Genomic DNA, 26,457 nt, shown 5'->3' with positions numbered 1-26,457 from the left:
ACGGACCACTTGGCGCAGGCTCAGAAAAGCCGTGACTCCACCTCTCCCCCAACACGTGGTAAGGTCCGGGTGGCTAGGAACCGGCTTTGCGCCGAAGGCGTCGGCGTTCCCCATTTGCCACGTGACCAGGGCGTAACGGGTAACACGGCTGGGCGCGTAGCGCGCAGGCGCTCTCTTCCCTCCCCTGCACCTGATGAGGCATAAGGGCCCATCACGTGAGTCAGGCGGAGAGCGGGCGGGGCGGGGTTCGGCGGCGCCCGGCGAGAACCAAAGTACGACTGCAGACTGGGCAGGACTCAATGGGGTCGAACAGCCATGCCCAAGTACTGCCGGGCTCCGAACTGCTCCAACACTGCGGGCCGACTGGGCGCTGACAGCCGCCCTGTGAGCTTCTACAAGTGAGCGCAAGGGCGGGGCGGGGCTTCTAGGGGCGGGGCCCGAGGGTAACTGCAGCTGTGCCGGGCGCCTGGTCCAGCTTGCAGGTGTCTAGAAGTAAGGCTAGCAAAGTGAAGAGACGGTCTTCTCAGCACTAGATACGGCACAGGCGAAGGTGCAGATGTGTTAAAGCGCAGGGGTAGACGATTAACTACAGGTAGTGAAAGGGGCGAGCGTGAGAAGTGGGACTGTGGAGGGAGGAGCCTAAAACTGCCCACTCGTTACCTCCACGAATTTGAGGTATCTCAAACGTAAAACATCCGAAACTGAGCTCCTGATCTGATCTTGTCTCCCAAACCTTCCACAACCTTTCCTATTTCAGTTAAGAGCTTCCTGCATCTTTCCTGTTGTTCAGGCTGGCAACCTTAGAGTCATCCCTACCTCTTTTCTTTCCTCGCACTTGAGAAAGTAAAAATTAGCTTGAATTGTTAAAAAAAAAAAAAAAATCTGTCTTCCCATTTATTCCCCGGCTGAAATAAAAGACACGGGAAAGTCTGGCTGAAGAGTTAATAGGAAAAATATTTCTATATTTTTCTCAGGGACATGCTGCAGATGTAAAGTGAAAAAAAAAATTCCCCTTTGAGTGACTGCTGCTTTTTTACTAGGAAACTTTGTTCTCTAAAATCATAGGCTGTCCTAAACTTCGCCATTTGGAGTTATATCAGGAAAAATGAAACATCTCACTTAATGCCTGAAGGAGTTGTCACTTTGACACTGAGAAGCAACCTCAGTCGCTTCTGTCCAGGTGCAGAGCTTCAGGTAAGGCATTTCTGGACACAGTTTTCCACATCTACCTAAACTTTATTGCTTTCAAGGAGACAGGACCCTGGACTCACTTCACAATCCAGACCTAATATCTATCCACACAGTTCTGTTTTGCTTTAAGCTTATCCAAACAATTTCATTTACATTTCACCTAAAATTCACCCTTCTCTCAAATCCAAATAATAACCTGTCTTTTCCTTTGTTGGGTGAGACTCCTCATAGTACCTCCAGTGTGCAGTTTCCCTCATTGCCATGGTAAATAAACCTGACTCTGTTGGACTACAGGTGTGTCCCTGGTGGCCTTAGTCTAAATGGGCCGGGACGCATTCCTCATCCAGTCCATCAGCAGATCCTGTTGGCTCTCCCTTTATTATTTATTTTTATTTTTTTTAAAGATTTTATTTATTTGACAGAGAGAGACACAGCGAGAGAGGGAACACAAGCAGGGGGAGTGGGAGAGGGAGAAGCAGGCTCCCCGCCGAGCAGGGAGCCCGATGCGGGGCCCGATCCCAGGACCCTAGGTGAGCCGAAGGCAGACGCTTAACGACTGAGCCACCCAGGCGCCCCTCTCCCTTTAAAATATATCCAGAATTGACCACTTCTGACCCTCTTCTCTGTCTGTATTCTGGTTCTGACTATTACCATCTCCTGACTGCACTATTTTAGTAGCCTCTTCGTCGGTCAGCCCACTCCCACACTCTGATCCCCACACACAGTCACAGGGAACCTGTGTACCCCTGAGTCAGATCAGAGTCCTCCTCTGTTCAGATCCTCCCCTGGCTCCCACCTTGCTCTATAAAAGACAAAATGGTGAGACTGGAGCAGACAGAAAGCCCTACAAAACCCTACAGGAGCTGGATCCCCAATATCTGTATGAGCTCATTTCCTTCCTCCTGCACCTTACCACTATGTTCTAGTGTCACTGGTAACTCTGTGTCCCCCTAGCATGCCAGGCACACTGTTGCCCCAGGGACTTTGCTTGTGCTTTTCCTTCTGCCTGGAAAGGTCTTACCTTTATGGTCACCACTCAAGGTAAAATAATAACTCTCTCCTTTATTTTTCCTTTTAATGCTTATCACTATCTGGCATATCACATATTTGATGTATTCATGTATTGACTCCCCCACTAGAATGTCAGCTCCATGAAGGCAGAGATTTTTCTCTGTCTTGTTCTCTGTTATTTCCCCAGCCCTCAAACAGTGCCTGGCATAGGGGCGCCTGGGTGGCTCAGTCGTTAAGTGTCTGCCTTTGGCTCAGGTCATGGTCCTAGGGTCCTGGGATCGAGCCCCGCATCGGTCTCCCTGCTCAGCGGGAAGCCTGCTTCTCCCTCTCCCACTCCCCCAGCTTGTGTTCCCTCTCTCGCTATGTCTCTCTCTGTCAAATAAATAATAAAATCTTAAAAAAAAAAAAAAAAAAACAGCGCCTGGCACATAGTGGGTGCTCAGTAAATATTTGTTGGATGAATTTCATTAATGCATTTCAGATGGCCTCCCCGAGGAAACCCAGCAATCCGTGTCCCTTGAGGGACCCTGGTGCAGAATAGGAGTAATGCAGAGGGGTCTTTAAACCTAAATCAGTGCGTCCAGATTTGCGTTTTTATTTTTTTTAATTTAATTTTTTTTTTTTTAAAGATTTTATTTATTTATTTGAGAGAGAGAGACTGAGAGAGAGAGAGCACATGAGAGGGGGGAGGGTCGGGAGGGTCAGAGGGAGAAGGCAGACTCCCTGCCGAGCAGGGAGCCCGATGCGGGACTCGATCCAGGGACTCCAGGATCATGACCTGAGCCAAAGGCAGTTGCTTAACCAACTGAGCCACCCAGGTGCCCAGATCTGCTTTTTTAGATATGTCACTCTGGTACTGTTTATTAATTCAGCAACTCTGAGTGTCTCCTGGAGTAAGGAAGCCCCTGCTGGACACAGAGGATCCTGACAGATCTTGTTCCTATCCGGACAGAGCTCATGGATGGGTGAAGGGTCCAACATTGAAGAACTGAACACCCAACCTGGGAGTAACTCCCCATCCTTTCTTCAGCACTGCTGTCCCCCGTCCAGTCCATCAACCCATCCTTTGACTTACCCTCCAAACACATCCCCACCCTGCATCAATCACAACAAAACCCCTAACACCTTGGCAACACAGTTATAAATGCAAATGGGAAAATCCTAACTGAAGTATTAGGAAATAACAGAAAGCCCCTACATTTCCAGCCTGATCACTTCTCATGACCTCTGCTCTCACAGTTCAGGCCGTCATCCTCTGTTAATGAGACATTGAGATGGCTGCTTGCTGGCCTCCCTGCCTATACTTCTGCGTCCCTTACAAAAACAACAATAACTTATTTGGAGAGCACTTATTGTATGCCAGGCACTGTTCTAAGTGCTTCACATATAATAACGAGGAGAACAATGACAATTGTACAGAGCAACCAGATGACTTTATAAAAATCAGTTCATGTCTATGTTTAAATCTCATCAAAATGGCTGCCCATTTCCACTTCAAGGCTCACCCCCAAGTCAGTCTTGCAGAAGTCACATGGTTAAGAGTTTGGTGAGGAGCTGTTTCCTAAGGAGATTCAGGAGAAGGCATGGATGGCAGGAAGGAACAAGGTGAAACCTATCGAAGGAAGTGGCTGCCAGGGAATAACATAAGAGCCTGCCAGGCAGCCAGAGGAAACATTCATTAGTTCTGTTTTCAGCCCTTTCGGAACATACGAGAGTCATTTCTAATGGGAAGCCTATGAGTTAGGAATTGCATTTGGGTGGCAGTAAGAAAGTTGTGAAATATTATTGGCTTAAAAAAAATTATGGAGGTCATAGGATACAGCATGGTCAAGTTATGCTGCAATAACAGACACAAAATCTCTTACTATAACAAAGGTTTATTTCTCATTCACGCTATGTTTTTTGCAGACCATTTGTGGACCTACTCTACAATATCCTGACCTGGGACTCAGGCCGAAGGAGCCTCCCCTGCGTAGAATATTGCTGGTCTTGTAGGAGGGGGAAAAGAGAAAGTAGGAAGAATCACCCAATGGCTCCTCATAAATGCTATATTTAGAAGTGGCTCATGTCACTGTCAGTCCTTTGGCCAAAGCAAGTCTATGTCAAGCCTCAGGTCACTGCAGTAGAGATATGTAATCCTCATGTGGGGAAGGGCAGCAAATATTTTGAACAATAATAGAATCCACCAAGGGTTTATTTTTCTCTCAAATAAAACAAATACAGAGGTTGACAGACCAGCACTTGTGTGGCAGGTTCACAATCATTAGGGCTGAGGTTCCTGTCTTTCTGTGCTGTCATCCTTAGCATGCAGCTTCCGTGCAAGATGGCTGCCAAGTGCCCCAGCCATCATCACCTGGTAAGAAGAAAAGAGAAGGAAGAGCAAAAGGCTCCAACTGTAAACTAAGTTAGCCCCCTTTATAAAGCCTTCCCAGAAATCCCACCCAATGGTGAGTTCTTCCTCATTGGTCACCCCCAACTACAAAGAAGACTGGGAAATGTAGTAATTTAGCTGGGCATTTAACCACCTGGAAAACATTTTGAATTGATTTTAACTTTTTTTTTTAAAGAAGGACTTCTGGCAGTGTATGCCACTACGTGATCTAGAAAGATGACCAACGAGACTACACTATTCTATAGAAAAGGAAGACACTGGCTGTCCACTTAAAGTAGATTTTTTTTTTTAATTTTTATTTTTTATTTTTTATTTTTTTAAAGATTGTATTTATTTGTGAGAGAGAGAATGAGAGACAGAGAGCATGAGAGGGAGGAGCGGACTCCCTGCTGAGCAGGGAGCCTGATGTGGGACTCGATCCTGGGACTCCAGGATCATGACCTGAGCCGAAGGCAGTCGCTTAACCAACTGAGCCACCCAGGCGCCCTAATTTTTATTTTTTAAAAGATTTATTTATTTATTTGACAGAGGGAGCAAGAGAGCACAGGCAGGGAGAGCAGTAGAGGGAGAGGGAGAAGCAGGCTCCCCACTGAGCAGGGAGCCTGATCTGAGGCTTGATCCCAGGACCCTGGGATCATGACCTGAGCCAAAGGCAGATGCTTAACGACTGAGCCACCCAGGTGACCCTAAAGTAGATTTTTAGATTGCCCATTATAAAAGTGTTGCTATCCAGAGGAACAAAGGAGCATAAGAAAAAGACCAAGTGAGGAAGAGGGTTTTCATGATACTTTCCTCCTTTGCCCCTTGAACTGCCCTGATCCATTTGAGGACCCTTCGCATTTAAGGTACCATCCCAGATTTCTCACACAACACGAAAGCGTTCACTGGCCAGAACATGGCCCCACCTACACAAAGGAACCTGGTGTTCTTTCAGCACAGCACATGCTGACCTCAACTAAAGTTGGAGTTTTGTTAGTAAGGAAGAAGAAAAGGAGGTGTGGAGTAGTCACTTGTCAGTCTCTGCCAAGGAGGAGGGGGTGGGGAGTGCTGCTGCAAGAGGTTTCTTGTGTGTGTCCAGGCAGAATGGGGTTGATGGGAGGATTTGGATCCCAAACAGGCGAAAAGGACTGTGGCAGCCAGAGTTCCTGGCTGGGTGCCCTGGGGTTCTGCTCTTTGGGTGCCACAGCTCAGATTCTGAGTCAGCCCCTTTGTTCTCTTTCGCCAGCTGCACCCCCATCCGCCCTGTCTGTCGGCCCTTTGGCTGGGAAGTCTTGCTCCCATGCCCATCTCTGTTCATCCTGCCCACCTCGTTTCTAATGTGTCTTTTCCAGTTTCTTTATGCAATACAAGCAAATCTGAAAACGTGTTCTAATTTCCCCCTTTATCACTGTATTGGTTTCCTGTGGATACTGAAACAAATTTGATGGCTTAAAACAGCAGAAATTATCCTCTCACAGTTCTGGAGACCAGAAGTGCAAGTCAGTTTTACTGGGCCAGAATCAAGGTGTTGGCAGGGTTGACCTCCCAGCGAGGCTGTTTGTAGGAGAGAATCTGTTTCTTGCCTCTTCCGATTTCTGGTGGCCACGTCACTCCAATCTCTGCCTTTGTGGTCACATCACCTTCTCCTCTTTCATCTGTCATAATATCCGCTCGGCCATCCTCTTACAAGGACCCTTGCGATTGCATGTTGGGCCCAAATGAACGATCTAGGATGACTTCCTCATCTCAGGATCCTTAACTTAATCACATCTTTTGTCGTGCAGCGTAGTATTCACAGGTTCCAGGGATTAGAACATGGATATCTTTTGGGGGCCGTTCCCGAGCCTGACACAATTACTAAAAGCAGATATGCTCTGTTTAGAACTTTGCTTTTTTCATGGAATGTATGTGCCTGAAAATAGCATGTCAGTGCATAGAGTGCCTCCACATTCTGTTTTAGGGCTGTGTGGTATTCCTTTGTGTGTATGTGCCTGAATTTGTTACCTTGACTCCTATAGATGGTGGTGTCCCCCACTCTCTATCACCCCTGACTCTGCCCTTTTAACAAAGAGAGAGAGGGCCTCGGAGCCCTCAGCAGATGAAGGTATCCAGCTATATTTCTGGTCAACTTCTGTTCACGGAATTGATACTGATCTTCCATTTTCAGTTGTGGTATAAAGTTTCTCTTTGAGGTATCTTTGTTTCATTTTTAAAGTTGGTCAATTTTAAGAAAAATATTAAGTAACGTGGCAGATATGGAACGTATTGCGCAGGTGGAATGTGAATGACTGACTATTTAGTTATCTAATGCCACATAACAAACTATCTCAAAATTTAACTGCTTAAAATAAACATTTAATGTGTCACAGGTGCTGACAGCCGCCACAGGACAGACTGGCCAGAACTCAATTTTGTGGCCACCCCTGGCTGCATATGAAGCTGGAAAATGAGATCTTCATCTTGGACAGTCTTGAGTCTCAGATGATTCCCACCCACTCCCACAGGGAAAGCTTTTATTTAGTTCATTTTTTAAGCTTTAATTTTTTAATTTGTATTTTTAATTGTAAAATACATATAAAATCTACCATCTTGGCCATTTTTGAATATACAGCTCAGTAATATTAAGGATATTCTCATTATTGTGCAATCTTCAGAACTTTGTCATCTTGCAAAACTGAAACTCTATACCTGTTGAACAACAGATCCCAATTTCCTACTCCCCCCAGCCTCTGGAAACCACTGTTCTATTTCCTTTTCTATGAATTTGACTACTCTAGATACCTCATATATTTTGTGTGTGTGACTGGCTTATTTCACTTACCATCATGTCCTCAAGGCTCACCATATTATAGCATGTGTCAGAATTTCCTTTTTAGGGGCACCTGGGTGACTCAGTCATTAAGTGTCTGCCTTCGACTCAGGTCATGGTCCCAGGGTCCTGGGATCGAGCCCCGCATCAGGAAGCCTGCTTCTCCCTCTCCCATTCCCCCTGCTGGTGTTCCCTCTTTCGCTGTGTCTCTCTCTGTCAAATAAAATCTTAAAAAAAAAAAAAAAAAAAGAATTTCCTTTTTAAGAATAATATTCTGTTGTATGCATATACCACATTTTCTTTATCCATTCATCCATTGATGGATATTGGGTTTCTTCTAGCTTTTGGCTATTGTGAATAATGCTGTTATGAACATGAGTGTGCAAATATCTTTTCGAGACCCCACTTAATGATACTTTTAGGTATATACCTAGAAGTAGAATTGCTGGATCATATGGTAATTCTATTTTTACTTTTTTTGAGGAGGTACCATACTGTTTTCCATAGTGGCTGCACCATATTACATTTCCCACCAGCAGTGCACAGGATTCCAGTTTCTGCACATCCTCACCAACACTTGTTTTAATTTTTATTTTTTTTTAAAAAAGATTTATTTATTTATTTGAGAGAGAGAGAGAGGGCACACACACACGAGTGCAAAGAGGGGCAGGAGAGGGAGAGAGAAACTTTTAGCAGACTCCTCACTGAGCTCAGAACCCAACGTGGGGCTTGATTTCATGACCCTGAGATCATGACCTGAGCAGAAACCAAGAGCCAGACACTTAACTGACTGCGCCACCCAGGAGCCCCGCAGTTTTTATTATTTTTTTTTTAAGATTTTATTTATTTGAGAGAGAGAGAGTGCGTGAGCATGAGCAGGGGTGGAGAGGGTGAGGGACAAGCAGACTCCCTGCTGAGTATGGAGCCCAATCCCAGGACCCTGAGATCATAACCTGACCTGAAGATGCTTAACCGATTGAGCCACCCAGGCACCCCCCCCCCCGTTTTGATTCTTTTATAGTATCCATTCTAATGGTTATGAGGTGATATCTGGTGGTTTTGAGTTATATTTCCCTAATGATTAGTGAGATTGAGCATCTTTTCATATGCTTTTTGCCCATCTGTATATCTTCTTTGGAGAAATACCTGTTCAAGTCTTTTGCCCATTTTTAATGGGGTTAATTTTTGTTGTTGAGTTGTTTAAAAACCTTTTAACAGGTGTTTTCAAGCATACACAAAAAATAGAGTTATATGAATGGATTCTCATGCATCTGTCACTCAGATTCACCAGTTGTCAACATTTTGCTGATCTTTTCCATCTTCCCCCACCCACTTACATCTTTAATGCATGATTTTAAAGTAAATCCCAGATGTTACTTCTTTTACCTGTAAATATTTCAGAATGTTTTTCCAATAGATGACTATTTTAGAAGCATAAACCAATGCAATTATCATACCTAGCAAAATTAATTTCTTACAACTATCCAATACCCCATTCATGTTCAATTTTCCCCAACTGTGTTAAAATGTCTTTTTATGGAATGATTTGTTGCAGACGAGGTCCACAACCTGCAATTGGATGTTTCTTAAATCTCTTTTAATCTATCACCCCACCCCACCCCCACCCGCATGAATGTGGACACATTCTAGATTTGTCCAGTTTCATAAACTCTCTCTCAGGCTCATGTGGAGGAACAGATTGTGGGGGAGGGCAGAGTGGTCACAGGTGGGGAGATCAGGAAGGAGGCTGCTGCAAAAGTCCAGCCAGGAGAGGATGAAGGCTGGATGGGAGGGGCAGCAGAGGTGGGAGAGGTGGGCTGATGTTGGGTGTTTAAAAGGTGGAGCTGAAGTAGGGGATGCGGTTTGGTGGTAGAGAGAGCCTGGGTAGGAGGCAGGGCCAGCTTCTGGCCTGGGGAGACCGAGGTTTGGAGCCCAGAGATCTCTGGGTGTACATATCCTCAGAGAGGGCTGGGACTGCACCTGATATTGCTGACCCCGTAACCCCACGGTCCCTGGCAGGTTCCCACTGGACCTGCTCAGGTCATGATCTCAGGGTCATGAGATCAGGGACTGGCTGCAGCACATGGGCCACGAGGACTGGGTGCCCAGCTGCCACCAGCACCTGTGCAGTGAGCACTTCACACCGTCCCGCTTCCAGTATCGCTGGGGTGTGCGCTACCTGTGGCCTGATGCAGTGCTGTCCATTTTCTCCCCGGCACCCCCTGCTAAGGTGAGCAAAAGGAGGTCCCACTGCTGGAGTCTGACCCCCAGTCTTCCCCACCTGGAAATAATCCGTGGAGTCTGATCCCCAGCCCTCCCCTCCTGAGGGAAGTCCCTCCTGCAGTCTGATCCCTAGCCCTCCCCTCCTGAGGGAAGTTCCTCCTTGAGGTCTGGCCTTATCTGAGGGCAGTACCCCTCAGAGTCTGGCCCTGATGCCCCCGTGCCCGCCCCCCCCATCCCATGCCTTGTCTTCCAGAGGCAGCAGAGTTCCCGAAGCACTGAGAAGCCAGGCGTGCCTCCCTCCCCACCGGAGGCCACGCCCCTATCCCCAGGGCCAGCTGCGTGGCCCCTGGCCCCGTGCACCTCATGGTACTGGGGTCAGCATCCGGAGGCCCTGAGGCCACGACCGCCGTGTTCCTGACCCCCCTGCCCCCTCTCCTGCCGGGCCACAGCCTGGAGTCCAGGCCCAGCACCCCCTGGCCAGGCTGGGCGCAGTCCTGGGAGCGCTGCAGCGGCGGGAGCGGAGACTGCAGCGGCGCCAGGAGCAGCCTCAGGGGCAGCTGCGGCTGTAGAACAGCTGGAGCAGCAGGTGTGCAAGGAGGGCCTGCCACCTAGGGGCACCGGGGCCTGCCATGCCTGGTGAGTGGGGCCACCTGGCCCCCATAGCATATGTATTTTCTTTTCTTTTTTTTTTTTTTCAAGATGTTATTTATTTTTTGAGAGAGAGACAGCAAGAGAGGGAATACAAGTAGGGGGAGTGGGAGAGGGAGAAGCAGGCTTCCCGCTGAGCAGGGAGCCCGATGTGGGACTCGATCCCAGGACCCTGGGATCATGACCTGAGCCGAAGGCAGATGCTTAATGACTGAGCCACCCAGGCGCCCCCATATGTATTTTCGTTTAAACTAGAGTCCAGTATTTAAAAGTCAGAACATTTCACTCATGTTTCCAAGTTTCTGGCTTGTCTTGAAAAGAGTCCATCTGGCAACGCCTACCAACTATTGGTCAGAGCAGGGTAATGGCTGCTCTATTTATTAATAATATTTAAGGAGCCCTTACTCTCTGCCAGGCAGCATTAATAACTTACTGAAAACTCACTATGACTTTGATGCGGCTCTGGTCCCCATTTTTCAGATGAAAAAACAGGTGCCAGGATGCTACAGTCACTTGCCCAAAGTCAGGCAGCCAGGAAGTTGCAGAACCAGGATTCGAACCAGGTGTCTGACTGCACAGAAGGCTAGCTCTCTCCTGTTGGAGAGCTCCTTGCCTGGCTCCTAATAGAGCTTGAGTTTGCAGCCTATCTCCTAGAGTCTCCCCGACCCCATCTAAAGACCCTTTTGCTCCTGTATCTTACTACTGAGTATTGGAGGAGGGTATCCTGTCTTGAAGAATCAGTTTGACCAGGACTTTTCCCTGCTTAAAACCCCCAGAGCCAAGTTTGAGGTCCCAGGGCTCTCAGCCCTGGCTGGACAAGAGAAGTGGGAAGGGGTTTCAGAAAGGAGCCCCTCCGGGATGCCTGGGTGGCTCAGTGGGTTAAACAATCTGCCTTTGGCTCAGGTCATGATCCCTCAGTCTCAGGATCGAGCCCCTCATTGGACTCCCTGCTCAGCAGGGACCCTGCTTCTCCTTCTGCCCCTCTCCCCACTCATGTTCTCTCTCTCTCACTCTCTCTCTGTCTCTCTCTCAAATAAATAAAATCTTAAAAAAGAAAAGGGTCTTTAAACAAAAAGGAGCCCCCCAAAGTAGCCCTGTAGCTAAGGTGTCTCAGCCTGACAGCCAATGGGTTGGACATGGCTCACAGATAGGATTTTTTCTGGCCTCAACAACAGTGTTTTAAAATAATTTTTGGTCTTTCCTGAAGGCTCAGCAGATGTAGCAGCACTGGGTTCGTATTCGCAGCTAGTAGCAGTCAGCCGGAACTGCAATGTGACTGCCCCTGGACGCTCTGTGTTTGAGACGATGGCCTGACCATGCTGGGGCATAAAGGAGACATACAGAAGAGCAGGGACAGAGCTCCAACTCAGGCCTGGGACTCTTCATGAAGCCTGCCAGGGCCCCTGGGCTGACAGTGTCTCTCTCTGCCTCCACTGCCCCCATTCAATCCTATTTTTCCATGTCCTTCTCTCTTCCCACATTCATCTTTATGTTTCTGCTGCCCCATCTCTCTGCCCTCCTATCTGTCTCCCCATTTCCCCACTGCTCTCTTCACCTGCATCTTTCTGTGTCCCTCATATCACTGTCCCTCTCTGTCTTCCTCTTTGTTTGGCCTATCTCCATATCTGTCTCTCCATGTCCCCCACATTTTCCTCTGTCCCCATATTTCTTTATTCCCCCCACGAATGTCTCTCTGGCCTCACATCTCTTCCCGTCTCCCCACAAATCTCTCTGCCCACATCTCTCTGTGTTCCCTGACATCCCCCTCCCACCTTGGCCTCCCTATTCTTCATCATTTCTTCCCCCGTCCTCTCTGCCCTCTCTCCTGCCCTCCCCTCTTTCCCCTATGTTCTCCATCTCTATCACTTCTTTGTCTGGGACTGCCCAGCTCCCTGGACGTGAGGAATCCCATCATCTGTGGAGGGCCTGACATAGCTGTGGTCATTGCCCAGAGTCCTGCACCTCCCACACTGGATGCGAAGCCTGAGCTCCTGGACACTGAGACCCCCAGTGCATAAGGACCAGGACAGATAATGTTGTGGGACAGATGACAGAAAACGAAGAGGGGTGCCTGGCTGGCTCAGTCGGTAGGCGGCTGCCTTCGGCTCAGGTCATGGTCCCGGGGTCCCGGGATCAAGCCCCACATGGGGCTCCCTGCTCGGTGGGAGGCCTGCTTCTCCCTCTCCCACTCCCCCTGCTTGTGTTCCCTCTCTCACTGTGTCTTTCTCTGTCAAATAAAATCTTTAAAAAAAAAAACAAAACAAAGGAAGAGATAGTCCTCATACATGGGCCTGCCTAGCCCCACCACCCATGCCTGGGCCATTGTAGCACCTCCCGCAAGGGCCTGGCTCCAAGCACCCCCTTCTACGGACCTCTTGAACCTTGGGGCTGACCTGGGCCCAAGCCCCATCAATCCTTATTCCCCTTGGTGCCAGGTTCCTGCTACCCCTAGCTTGAACCTTTGCAGTCAGTAAAACAGTCTCGAAGCAGAACAAGGATTGTTTATTTGGGGAGAGTAGTACCTGGTTCTGAAGAGCCCCTCATATCCTTTGCCAAGTATGGTGCTGAGCTGGGTATATAACAGTGAACACAGCCAATAAAATCCTGCCCTCATAGTGCTCCTATTCTGCTTGAGTAAACTAATAAACAAGATAATTTCAGATTGTGATAAGCGCTGTAAAGACTAAATGAAAATGTAATGGGGTGGGGGTGGTGGATGGATGGATGAAGAGGACTCTCTAAGGAGACAGCGTTTGAGCAGACACCTGGATGAGAAGACCTGGTGTGGAGGCATACAGGCTGGATGCTCCAGGGAGAAGAACAGCCCCTGGAAATGCCCAACATCCAGGGGGTCAGCTGGAGGAAGGCGGTGTTGCTATGGCAAAAACTGAAGCAGGGGAGGGAGTGTATGTGTGGGGGGGGTGCAATTTTAGAGCAGAGAAGGTGCCAATAAGTAAAATCCTAAATGAGGGGAGAGAGGGAACCAAGTGTCTGGGGGAGGAACATTCTGGGCAGAAGGAAAGGTCAGTGCAAAGGTCCTGCACTGAGGAGGAGCAAGGAAGCCAGTGTAGTGCAGTAGATTTGGGGGAGAGTGAGAGATGTTGGAGAGATGATGGGGGAAATTTCACCTAGGGCCTTGTGGGCTGCGGTTGAGAACATTGGTTTTTAATCTAGAATGAGGTGCAGCAAGCAGATGTCTCCGAGTCGAGGAGGGCCCTGATGGGGGTGTATTAGGTCCCTGTGGCTGCATTATAGGGAGCAAGTTGTGGGGTAAGGGATGAGGGAGAACAGGGAAGAGGCTGCTGTCATAGTCCAGGTGGGAGAGGATGACGGAAAGACCAGGATGAGGGCCTGCGTGTGGGGTGAGGGGGTGAGGGACGAAATTCTGGAAAGAATATTTTGGAGATGGAACTTACCAGCCCTGACCATTAGAAGGATGAAGGGTGGAAGGCAAAGTCACCCAGTCCTCTTTGGGCTGGGGTTGTGGGCAGTGCAGGCCACAGCCAGGCAGGCGTGACAGCCAAACCAAGATGAAGGAGCCAGGAAGGCCTGGACCCTGGGCTGGCTCCAGGTCTTTTTGGGGGATATTCAGGTTTAGACAGGTTCTTTGGCAGCTCTGCCCCTAGACACTGCTACAGCCATGTAGCATGGTGATTAAAAACCCAGACTCTGCAGCCAGGCTGTCTGGTTTCAAGTCTTAGCTCCATCACCTATTTGCTGTGTGCCCTTGGGCAAGTGGCTTAACCTCTCTGAGCCTGGTAAGTGCTCTGTGAGCACTCTGTGATGATAACCATGATGACTGATGACCAAAGAGGATGAAAGGAGTCTACAAAATCATCCCTCTGAGACACCCTTTATATGCGGTGAGCATGGAGAAGGGGTTAGGTCTGAGACCTCAGAGAGAGAAAACGTCATCACCACCACACCAAGACCCCTGCCCTAACTGGCCTGGTTTGCGGGCCTGCGGGAAGCCTCCATCCCAGGGGTATGCACAAAAAAGAACTGGGCCCGCTTTCCCATTCCTCTCCTTTTGCCCTTGTTTCTGCTTCATCTCTCTCTGTTTTGATGTCTCACATCCTTTTTCGTGACCATCTCTTCTTTCTCTCCCCATCCTCCGTGTCTCTCCCCTTCCCGACGCTGCCTCAAGTCTTTTCATCAAAGCGAGGAGCCTCCCAGTATCTCCGCCCCCGCGCCCGGTTGGGGGTAACATTGCGCATGCGCCGTCCGCGCCCCTCCCTCTCCACCCCCATCCCCTGTCGGCGTCTGGGCCTCGTCCCCTTCTGTCTCTCTCTGCTCCCCCATCACTTCCCCGGACACTGACACCCCATTACTCCAGTCTCCCCAGTCTCAGCTTTGGTCTTCAGCCCCATCCGCCCCAGGTAAGATGGGTAGAGGAGAGGCCCGCGGAGAAGGGGAGGGGCGAAGCATCCTGCTTCCCGAGATAAACAAACCCGGGGAGGGGGCGGCCTAGACTGAGGAGCCTGACGCGGGAGGAGAAGAATGGGGGGCTGGACCTGGGGGAAGTGCTAGGCGCTGGGCCCACATACCAGGGTCCTCTGAGGGGTAATGGCCGTCGCTATGATTGCCCAAAATCCAGAGTTGGGGGCGTGGGAGCCACTGGGGGCCTTGGAGCTTCTGGGAGCTTTTGGGGGCTTAGACCCTGGACCCTGTGAGGCGCTCTCTCTAACTGACCGCTGTCTCCAGGATTTGCCTGAAAGCCGCCCCCAACTCTGCACCCACCCCCCGGAGGGCCATTGAAGACTATGACTAAGACAGATCCCGCTCCGATGGCCCCTCCACTCCGGGGGGAGGAAGAAGAAGAGGAGGAGGAGGATGAGCTGGTCCCCGAGGCCCCCAGCCCCACCCAGGAGCGCCGGCAGAAGCCTGTTGTGCACCCCTCAGCACCTGCCCCCCTCCCCAAGGACTACGGTAACCACCCTCCCCACCCTGCAATTTGGTCTGGAGCCTTGGGTGGCCAGGGAGGTTGGGCTGAGCTCTGCTGGTGATTCTGGGGGCTTTGAAAGTGGTCCAGGGGAGTCTTGGCCCTTGGACCCCCCCTTCATTAATTTATTCATTCATCCGTTGGAGAATGCAATTGGAATAATCCTAATCTTTGATTCATGACACATCATTCAGTCATTCAACAAACATTTACTGAAAGCCTGTCATGGACCTGGCTCTATGCTAGGAGCTTGGAGCAAAGCATGGAGCCACACAGACCCAGTCTTTGCCCTGAGAGAACTTACAGGCCTCAATGACAACTTACACAGATAACAATGTAATATAATATAAATATATAATTACAAGACATGATGAGAATTGTGTTTGCCAAGAATCGGATGCTGCAGGACCTTTTTAAGACATGGTTTCCATGAGGAGGTAGCATTTGAGGAAGACCCAAGGATGAATTGGGGTTTAACGAGGGAAAGGGCCAGGGGAAGGGAATACCCAGAGAGATAACTGCAGGAGTAAAGGCTCTGAGGTAGGAAGTTGGGGAGCAGGGAGGATGGCCTCTTGGAGAACCTGGAAGTGTCTAATCATTCACCAAGCAAATTTATCCATTGCTACTACTCTGTGGCAAGCCTTATTCTGGGTGACAGATTTAATGGTGAGTGATCCAGGCATGATCCCTGTTCTCAGGAGGGAGCAAGTAATAGTTAAATCTGATAAGTTCAGATGGAGTGAATGCTATGGAAGAAAATAAAAGAAATAAAAGAGGGACATATAATAGGGGGGCAGCACCTTGAGATGGAGTGGTCAGAGTGGGTCTTTCTGATTATGGTGGCATTTAGGCTGAAGCCCAGAGCATGAGGAGGAATCAGCTGTAGGAGAGCTGGAGAAAGATAGTTCCCGGCTGTGAGCACCAAGTGCAAAAGCCCTGAGGCAGGAACAGAAGACCATCCTGGAGCTGTAGTTAGGAGTGATGGGAGTTGAGGTGAGGGTTTGGCAATGACGAGATCTTGGAGGGCCTTAGGGGCTACTGTGAGGACATTGAATAAGTGTGATGAAGGGAGAGCAGTTGGTAGGGAGATACTTAAAAGCAGTGGAGTGGTGGATCTGATTTATATTTTTGATTTATATTTTTAAAAGTTCCCTCTGGCTACTGGATACAGAGGGTGGAGGGGGCTTTTAGAAGATGTTGGCTGGGAATCCCCAGCAGCTGTAAGTTCAGAAACTAGACACCAGGTTCAAAGAGCTGGCGTCGCTAGGATAGGGCAGGAGGGATGGCCTCTGTGACCATATCACCCGCTAGAGGTGGGTCAGAGAGGCTCCAAGTTGAGCTCAGTCTGGTAGAAAAATAAGAACGTTATCTGGGTGTCCGGTGCAGGGAATCCATGCCAGGAAACTGGAAATCGCATTTGGAAATGTAGCTAGATGTGGCTGGGGCCTGTGGCCTGGTGGGAAGTCAGAGGGTGTACGCTGCTCCCTGTGCCCCACCCCCGCCTCCCTCAGAATCTTGCTCGTAGAACGAGGAGGGTTTGGTCACAGAACATGAAGGAATCTGGAAATGTGGTCTAGGAGAGAGAGAGGGCTAAGGTGGACTCGGTGAAGAACTTGTGTATTTGTGTATTAAATGTGTGCAATTAATTCAGCAGACATTGATTGAGCACCTACTGCCTGCCAGCCACGGTGGTGGGCCTTGGGGGGCAGGGAGTGAGCAGACAGCACGGAAACGTAGTGCTTACATCCTAGTGAGGGAGACACGTGAGAGAGGAAAAGAGGAAAAAAGAGGGAAGAAGAGAAATAGGAAAAGAGGGAGGGAGAACGGGAAGGAAGGAGCAAACAAGTTAATGTTAAGTAGTGGGATATGCTGTGATTAAAGAAAGAATAAAGGGCCCGGGATGGAGAAGGGCACAGGCGCTGATTTACACAGGGTAGTCTGGGGAGGCCTCCCTGAAGAGGTGACATTGGAGTAAAGCCTGCAAAGCCCCGAGAAGGCTTGGGGAAAACACTGTCCCAGGCAAGCAAAACAGCAAGTGCAAAGCCACTGAGACAGGAATTTGCCTGGCGTGTTGGGAGGACAGAAGGAGTCAGTGTGGCTGGGTGAGGGGGAGAGGGCAGAGAACAGACGAGGCCAGTTTGTGCAGGGCTTGTGGGCTGCGGGGAGGACAGTGGTCAGTACTTAGAGTGTGTCGGGGGAAGCCAGGGCCGGGTCCTGAGCCAAGGAGGGCTGTGACGTGACTGGAGTTTCAAAAGGAGCACACAGGCTGATTCCTGGAGACGCGGTGTCTGTGGCCCTTTCCCGGGCTGTGTGACATCCAGGTGTTCATTTCCTCATTCATTCAGTACGCGCCGAGCTCCTGCCTTGGGCCAGGCCCTGTGCCAAGTGTTGACAATACTACAGAGAGCACCAGTCATCAGAGCCTGGTCGGGGGAGATGCAAGTTCCTCTAGACTCCCACCCTGGCTGGCTGCAGGTTGGATCCTGCGCATGGGTACATTTTAATGTGTACTGCACGGTATTTGAAAAATTGAGATTTTTCTTAAAAACCAGGTTTTTCTGGCCTTTTTACTTGAGATTTAGCCAAACTGTGCCCATTCTGTGCCAGGGCCGTAGTGCACTAGAGCAGTGACCCCCCCCCCCAGGCCCCAACCCCCAGGGTGGGGGGCACGTGCAGACTCAAAATACCACACTCCTTCCACACTCTTGTTTCAAGGAGTGGAGTTTGCTGCTCTGTAGGATTGTTGGATCTTCCAACTTTGCAAGACACCTGAGGCATCCAGAGTTTGATGTGAAACCTCCTGATCTTGAAGCCTCATGCTGGCCACAGAGAAAATGCCTGTGGCTCGTGCACCATATGGTTTGAGACCATGCATTAGAGGATCTTAAAGGCAAAGGCCTAGAGCTGCCCTGCCTCAGGATGGAAAGAGGGGGTCAGCTTGCCTGGGGTGACTTTGGACCTCTTACTACCCTAGCCTTCACATTCTTCGATCCCAATGACCCGGCGTGCCAGGAGATTCTCTTTGACCCCCAGACCACCATCCCTGAACTGTTCGCCATTGTGCGCCAGTGGGTGCCCCAAGTCCAACACAAGATCGACGTCATCGGCAACGAGGTAAGATACTTGGGAAGCCAGGGAGGGAGAGGATAGGGTCCCTCACATGTTTGGGTAAACCTCTCTGGACCCCGGTTCTCCCAGATTCTGCGTCGAGGCTGCCACGTGAATGATCGTGATGGGCTGACCGACATGACACTGCTCCACTATGCGTGCAAGGCTGGGGCCCACGGAGTTGGTAAGGTCCAAACCCCCAAAGCACGAGCCCCCGCACCTAGGCCCCCAGACTGGACACCCTCAAAACCACTCAGAATCCCGGCCTTCAGACCGCCACCCTGAATCCACAGCCTAAGATGCCGAAGCGCAGTCCCTGAGGCCCAGGGCCTTCCCCATGCCTTGGGCCCAGGCTCTGGAGGAGGGGACACAAGTTGAGCTGGGCTGTTGCGCAGGGGACCCCGCTGCGGCTGTGCGCCTTTCGCAGCAGCTGCTGACATTGGGCGCTGATGTAACGCTGCGCAGCCGCTGGACCAACATGAACGCGCTTCACTACGCTGCCTACTTCGATGTGCCCGACCTGGTGCGCGTGCTGCTGAAGGGCGCACGGCCAAGAGGTGAGTGGGAGGGTCTGGGCTGGGAGGGGATGGGACCCAGGCTAAGGAGGAGGCTGGAAGCAGGAGGAGGGTGTGTTTGGGGGAGGAGGTGGGGGAAGGGTGAGGGGACCGGGATCCGAGGAGATAGTGGTAGGTTGGAGGCAAGAGGTGTGGGAGACGGGGCCCAGGCATCCGTGACCCATCCCCAGGGCTGAGCAGGAACTGGTTGGGAGGGGCGGGGCTCTGCATGCGAGGCCATGGGAGGCACTGGGGCCTGCGGGTTGTGAGATGGACTTGGGGAGGCTGTAAGGTGGTGTTGGGGGCCAGGCGGGGTGCTGAGGCCACTCATCCGGAACCCTCCTCTCGCCCACAACCCAGTGGTGAACTCCACATGCAGTGACTTCAACCACGGCTCAGCCCTGCACATCGCTGCCTCCAACCTGTGCCTGGGTGCAGCCAAATGTTTGCTGGAGCATGGTGCCAACCCGGCGCTGCGGGTACTGCACCCCTGGCCCAGCCCCCAGTGTCTCCCTTCTCCTTCCTTCCCCACCCTTTCCCGGCCAGCAGAGGATGAGGGGGGCCAGGACCGCTTGCGTTTCTGGAAGCTCATTACAAAAATCATTTGTACATTCAACAAATGAAGTGATAGCTGGTATTTACCATCACATGGTCCCATTCCAGGCTTGGGATTTCCAGGGCATGGCTTCCCTAAGATCATGACCCAGAGACTGAAGTGTGACCTTCATTCCCTTGGCTCCACCCCTAGTTCCACCCTCAATTACTTGGGATCCCTAGCCTTAGGTTGAGGGTGGATTTCCTGGGGGACATGGTCTATACCTCAGTGCCTCACCCCTTCTTATTCCCATGTTGGCCTAGGGTCTGACCTAGTTCTACCATGGCTTTACCTAGACTGGGGTCTCTGGGAGCATGGGCTCAGCGGAGGTTCAGCCTGTGCCCCGAATCCTCACTTCCTTTCTTCCCATTGGCCCCCAGAACCGAAAGGGACAGGTGCCAGCGGAGGTGGTCCCAGACCCCATGGACATGTCCCTGGATAAGGCAGAGGCAGCACTCGTGGCCAAGGAGCTGCGAACCCTGCTGGAGGAGGCTGTGCCACTCTCCTGTGCCCTCCCCAAGGTCACGCTACCCAACTATGACAACGTCCCGGGCAATCTCATGCTCAGTGCACTGGGCCTGCGCCTGGGAGACCGCGTGCTGCTGGATGGCCAGAAGGTCAGAGACTGGGGAAAGGTGGGGAGGGCAGGCCTCCATGCCTCAGAGCTGGGTCCTTGGACAGAGTGTAGACCCTCTCCTTTGGCCACCCACCCTCCCAATCATTCCCACAGTTGTTCTGTGAGTGCTTCCTTTGTGCCCCACCCTGGGCTGAGCTCTCGGTCCAGGGAGGTAAGACAGATCTGTCACCTGACAGGGACAGCCCAGAACAGTCATGGCTGTCACCAGGAAGCACAAGCAGAGTGATCAGTGCAGCTCTGCACCTGTGAGTTCCCCTGGGCCTTGTGGGCCCCAGTGAGGGCCCACCTCTGCTCCCAGAGTGGTCAGTACTTTGGAGAAAAAAAGGACAGGTCAGAATGATCAGGGGTATGATGGGATGGATGCACCCCCTTGAAGATAAGGAGGGATGAGCCAGGAAAAGAAAAGGGGAAGGGGGGGGTCCCACGTAGGGGGAGCAGGTACAAATGCCCAGAGGGCAGAGAGAATCTTTATTCATCCAGGTATTCCAGCTTTGATTTCTTTATCTGGTGTCCCTCAGGCTCCATGCTGGACCCAGGCTGCCCTTGGAAATTAAGGGCTGTGTGAGCCCAGACCCACTCTTGTGGAGCTTTTTCTCTGATGAAGGAGACACAGCCAGTCAAGTAAACCCATCGTTAAAATAATTTCTGGTAGCAGCAAGGGCTTTGAAAACCATTAAATGCTTGAATTTAGGGGCGCCTGGCTGGCTCAGTCAGTAGAGCATGTGACTCTCGATCTCAAGGTCATGAATTTGAGTTGGACGTTGAGATTACTTTAAAAAAATTTTTTTTAGCTTAAAAAAATGTTTGGATTTAGTAAATTGCCCCTGGCTGAGGACATGTGCTGTCAGTTTTGGAGCTGGGGTGCTCCAAAGGCTTCTGTGAGGAGCTGATGTCTGAGCTGAGCTGAGAGGGGAAGGAGCTCACCTGCAACAACATGGAGGCAGAGGAAACAGCAGGTACAGAGGCCAAGAGGAGGTAAGGGGTAGCGTGACAGGAAGGTGAAGTGGAAAGGTCAGCAGGAGCTGGATCACACCCGACCTGCAAGCCACTGGAAGGAATCTGAATTTCGTTGCTTGTACAGTGAGAAATCGTAAAAGTCACATTGTGTTTCCTGATCATGGGTTCTGCATGCATCAGCCCCACCTGTAACACCTTCTGTACCTGAGCTAATCCATGTGACAATTCTGAAAGCAAAATGGGTTGACTCTCCCCCTTTTACAATCCAGAAGACTATAAGAGGCTCAGAGAGGTGAAACCTTTTGTTTGAAGATAAGAACAATAATAACAATCTTCCCCTTAGAGAAACAGCATAACACAGTGGTCACACGCTCAGGCAAATCTCAGCTTTGCTGCTTTCCAGCTGCAGGGCCTGGGGCCACTGATTCTACCTCTCAGGGTATCAGTTTCTTCATCTCTAAAATGGAGCTAATAACAGTACCCACCTCAGGTAGTTGTATGAAGCTCAAATTAATTAAAATCCGGAAAACCCTTAGAATAGGGCTTAGTGCATCTCAAGAGCTCTGTGTATCGCAGGTCCTATTCTGATCCCCACACCAATCCTCCAAAGCAGGCACTATTAATTCACCCATTTTATAGACAAGGAACTGGGGCTTGGAGAGTGAAGCAGCCTCACACGATGATCATAGCCATACCCACTGAGGGCTCACAGCAACTAAGTGAATTTACCTATATTGCAGATGTTTCAACCAGCCAACCAGCCTTTGAAGTGCTTTGCTATCTCCATTTTACAGGTGAAACTGAGGCCTAAGAGGTCATTGGACCCAAGCTGCAAGATCATAATAATCAACACTCACTGATCCCTCACTCAGCACCAGGCCCTGTTCTGTGGCTCTGACAGCCCTGTCCAATAGCCCTTTCCATCTGTGAGGATGGAAATACTCTGTGTGTGTATTGCCCAATTAAGTCACATGTGGCTATTGAGCACTTGAAATGTGGTGAGTGCAACCAGGGAAATTAAATTTTAATTTAATTTCAGTTCATTTAAATTGTTATATGTGGCTAATGCCTGTTTACTGCACTGAACAGAGCAGTTCTATAACCATCCTATAAGGTAGGTGTGATTTCTGTTTCTGTATCATAGATGAGGACACAGAGGCGCAGTGAAGTTAAGTCATATAGCCAGTAAATGGTGATGTCCAAACCGATTTGAGCTTAGGGCTCCCTCATCCACTCTCCATGCTGCTTGTGTGCCAGGGATCTATCATGGCCTCTCAAGGACCGCCCCCTACCCCCCCCACCCCCCGCCTCCAAACCATATCCTCCCTTGTTTCCTCAGACGGGCACACTTCGGTTCTGCGGGACCACGGAGTTCGCCAGTGGCCAGTGGGTGGGCGTGGAGCTGGATGAACCCGAGGGCAAGAATGATGGCAGTGTTGGGGGTGTCCGGTATTTCATCTGCCCCCCCAAGCAGGGTCAGTCCCACCTGGGGCTCAAAAGGGGTGGTGGTGGGGTCCCCTCAGTAGTTCTGATGCTGGTGATGGGGGTGGGCAGAGGGCAGAGGCTTGGACCACTCCCAGAGCAGGCTCTGTCCCCCCAGGTCTCTTTGCCTCTGTGTCCAAGATCTCCAAGGTAGTGGATGCACCCCCCTCATCCGTCACCTCCACACCTCGGACTCCTCGGATGGACTTTTCCCGTGTCACTGGCAAAGGCCGCAGGGAACACAAAGGTCAGAGGGGGAGCCTTCTGGGTGAGGAAGGTGAGGCAAGCCAATTTGAGATATTCAGCGGGTAACCCAGCTTCGGTGACTCAGTTTCTCCTCAGGCCCAAACTCCTGTGTCAGAGGACAATCTCTGAGTTCTTCACTTCTATGACTCCGTTTCTCCTTTGACTTAGTACTGGCCCCCCACCCAGTTCTTCAAAGGATCTGTAGGTTGTCTGCCTTCTATGACTTAGTCTCCCTTCAGGTCAAGGGTTTTCCCCCAGTTTTAGGGAAGCATCTATGGGGTTCCTGGCTTTAGTGACTTGATTTATCTTCACACCCAACTCCTTCCTTCATTTTAAAAGGATAATTTCTGGGCTTCTGACTTCTGTGACTCAGTTTTTCCTTTGGCCCAAATAACCTCAGCTTTGAGAAAGGATTTTGGGGTTCTCCAGGTTCTTGACTCAGTTTCCCCTCAGGCCTAACACCCCCCCCCCCCAATTTTCTGGCGGTTGAGATTGTTTCAAGCCCAAAGCCCTCTTGGTTCTGGGGAAGGCTCTAGAGTTCCTGATTGGAGTCAGGACAGAATTTCTATCTTGGGTCTTTCTGGGTGGCATGGGGTCCCCAGGGCTGGCATCTGGGGACCCCACTCCCTTCTCCTGTACCCTTTACTCCAGGCAAAAAGAAGCCCCCGTCATCCCCATCTCTGGGCAGCCTGCAACAGCGGGAGGGAACCAAGGCTGAGGTTGGAGACCAAGTCCTTGTCGCGGGCCAGAAGCAAGGGATTGTGCGCTTCTATGGGAAGACAGACTTTGCCCCTGGTGAGGACAGTGATCTGGCGGGGTGGGGGTGGGGGGGCAGGCAAGACCTTGAGACAGCCTGACACCCCGCTGCTGCAGGTTACTGGTATGGCATTGAGCTAGACCAGCCCACTGGCAAGCATGATGGCTCTGTCTTCGGTGTCCGGTACTTCACCTGCCCCCCACGGCATGGAGTCTTTGCACCAGCATCCCGAATTCAGAGGTGAGCCCAAACACCAACCCCAACCCAGGGCACCTCCCAGAACCCTGACTGCCCACCCCTCTCAGGTGTCTCTTCCTCTTGGACCAGCAGGACAGTGTGGCTACCCACCTCTACACTCTAGCTCTTTCTGTGTAGGTCCTGTGGGTTCAGCTCTCCTGGCTTCTGATGACTCTGACCCCTCCCACTCTTCTCATGTCTCCCCAGGATTGGTGGATCCACTGACCCCCCTGGGGACAATGTCGGAGCCAAAAAAGTGCATCAAGTGACAAGTGAGCTGGGGCTGGGGTGTAGGAGGTAGAGGAGGGGTGAGGGTTTGGGGATAGGAGGAAGGGTCATGGGTTCTCGGGTATATGCTGGTGACAGACTCTCCAGTACTTAACAGGAGACACAGGGTCCAGGAAAATGATGAGACAGGATCCCAAAGAGGATAAGTGCTATGGGGGGTAGGGTATGGGGATGTTAACGACAAGGCTCTGGGCAGGCACCGGGGACATGCGTAGGTATGCGGGATACAGGGAATATTAGTGACATGAAATCCAGATGGGTATTGAAATGTGGGGTCCAGGTGGGTATTGGGGACATGGATAAGTATCAATGACAAGGAGTCTGGTTGGGTATTGAGGGTCTGTCATCCCCTCACCCAAACCTTGTGCTCCCTTCAGTGACACAACCCAAACGCACTTTCACGACAGTCCGGACCCCAAAGGACATCGCATCAGAGAACTCCATCTCCAGGTGGGTAGCCAACCCTTGGCCCACCTCCTGTGGGATGTTCAGGGAGAGGTTGCACAAGGCCATTGGACATAGGGATCTGGACTTCTGGTTGGGGCTAGAAATAGAGGTTAGGAAAACTTGTGACTAGTCAGCTTACCCAGAAATGGTTTTTAGGGAGTGAGGTCCCACACTGAATTCTGGTGTCTTCCACTCTTAAGGGGCAGGTAGAGGAGGCAGAATACTTTCCACTTCACAGGAGCCTGAGAAGGCATAGGCCAGGCAGGTAGAGACAGAATCCAGAAAGGCCAAATCCCAGACACTTGGGGAAGAGCAGGGGTGGGGGTGGGGTGGGGTGATTAATCCAGATGTTCCCGTATCCTGCAGCAAGGTGTGACAGACGTGATTCTCCTTTCCAGGTTGCTCTTCTGCTGCTGGTTTCCCTGGATGCTGAGGGCGGAGATGCAGTCTTAGAGGCCTGGCTACCTGACAGAGCATCAAAGAGTCCCCTCTAGCATCTCCTGACACAAGGAGCCCCCGAGTCACCCTGAGATAGAGATTCCCAGTAACACATCCAGAATAGAGACCCCCATTAGCCAGCCCTCGATCACTGAGGCCCCATTATTAACAGATTCCCTCATGATAACCCCCAAATACAGACCCCATGGTACCCAGAAAGAGATTCCCTGAGTGTAGCACCTTCAGGCTAGTCCCTGTCCCCAACCCCCAGAGCAGACCCCCCAGTAACATATTTCCACATCACCTCAAATGATGGTGACCTCTACATCATGCTCCAGAGCAGAACATTCCTGAGTCATTCATCACTGGATCAGAACCCTCCCCCATAACAAAGACACCCCCCCCCATCAAATCCCTTTGAAATAAACACAGGTCGTACCTCCAGAGCAACAGAGTAACAACTACATTTAACATCAGTTCCCTCAAGATGTTGTGACCCCCATGGTCACCCCAAAAGCTTACACTGCAATCAGAGATACCTACATTAACAAATCCCTGCTCTTACCCCTCAAGAAGAGACCCACATTAACTAGCCCACTCTCACCCCCAATTTACAGACACCAAAACAGTCCTGGAAGTGCTAATTACAGGACCCCTAAGTCTTCCTACCCTCTGCGCCCTCAAGAAACCCCCAGTGCCTTGTATGAAGCCCACCCCACACGGCCCACAGCCCCTGTGCTGGCCAGGCTCCCAGAAAATTCTCTATTTTTTAAGTAATGACTTCCCCCTTTGGGGGACCCCAAAATTTGGAGGCCCCATTCTGGGACTCTGGGGATCCCAAACCCCAGAGTACATGTCCCAAATTCCCCTGTGCCCCCAAGTCCTACAGCCCCTAGAGGACCCTAAGGCCCTAACTCCCAGGATCCTCAAATCATGGAATCCCCAAATCCCCAGGGAATCCCAAATTTAAAAATTCAATCCCAAGCCCCCAGGAAACCCCAATCATGGAGGTCCTTGTGCCTGGGATGGAGGAGATTGCAGTCAGGATATGCATCCCGGGCTCCCAGGGCACCTCAAGCCCTATTCATAGGCACCAGGAGACCCCAAACAGGAATTCTCATCCCTGGAAACCAGAGCACTTCAATGCCCTGAGTCGATGTATCTCAAGATACCCAAATGCAAAGAGCCCCAGCCCCCAGGGAACCCCAAATCCTAAAGCCTCCATCTCTGATACATGAAGGGCCCCAAGGCCTTGAGGGGATCCCAAATCCTGGACCCCCTATTTCAGTCTACGTTCTGGTCACAGGTCCAAAACACCAAATCTGAGTCACTGGCCCCAAAGGACCTCACAGCACCCGGGCCAGACCAACAGCCTGAGGGAGAACCTAAAGGCCCAGGGGGTCTAGGGTGGACCTGGGGCCCTGACCAGCAAGGACAGCTCACGACTGCCCCTTCACTGCATGTCCCCAAACTCAGCATGACCCCTATCCCCTTCAATAAAGACGTTTCTATGGCT

At 50.9% G+C, this 26,457-nt stretch overlaps 2 protein-coding genes across 3 annotated transcripts; both read left to right on the top strand.

The window, feature by feature from the left end:
* Nucleotides 1-260: 260 nt before the first annotated feature.
* Nucleotides 261-26,457, top strand: CLIP3 (CAP-Gly domain containing linker protein 3). 2 transcript variants are annotated; one of them, XM_036068052.2, is made up of 15 exons: nt 261-398; nt 1,066-1,194; nt 14,958-15,182; nt 18,170-18,309; nt 18,394-18,487; nt 18,699-18,860; nt 19,218-19,336; nt 19,833-20,069; nt 22,386-22,521; nt 22,647-22,775; nt 23,426-23,569; nt 23,648-23,771; nt 23,976-24,040; nt 24,434-24,506; nt 24,902-26,457. In XM_036068052.2, exons 3-15 carry the CDS (start codon nt 15,017-15,019, stop codon nt 24,954-24,956), a joined length of 1,644 nt encoding a protein of 547 aa, XP_035923945.2. In that variant the 5' UTR covers nt 261-398; nt 1,066-1,194; nt 14,958-15,016; the 3' UTR covers nt 24,957-26,457. The 2 variants fall into 2 exon arrangements, with proteins under 2 accessions (XP_035923945.2, XP_035923944.2); XM_036068051.2 differs by lacking the exons at nt 261-398; nt 1,066-1,194 and adding an exon at nt 14,478-14,632.
* On the top strand, nt 316-11,993 carry THAP8 (THAP domain containing 8). The gene is given in 5 exon segments (XM_036068096.2): nt 316-398; nt 9,402-9,612; nt 9,859-9,943; nt 9,946-10,191; nt 11,461-11,993. Coding segments are annotated over 5 exon segments (732 nt in total). The 3' UTR covers nt 11,568-11,993.

The sequence above is a fragment of the Halichoerus grypus genome, chromosome 15 (assembly GCF_964656455.1).
Source record: "Halichoerus grypus chromosome 15, mHalGry1.hap1.1, whole genome shotgun sequence".
In the NCBI taxonomy this organism is placed as follows: domain Eukaryota; kingdom Metazoa; phylum Chordata; class Mammalia; order Carnivora; family Phocidae; genus Halichoerus; species Halichoerus grypus.
The sequence above is the reverse complement of the archived record's forward strand: the minus strand, read 5'-3'. Positions and strand labels throughout refer to the sequence as shown.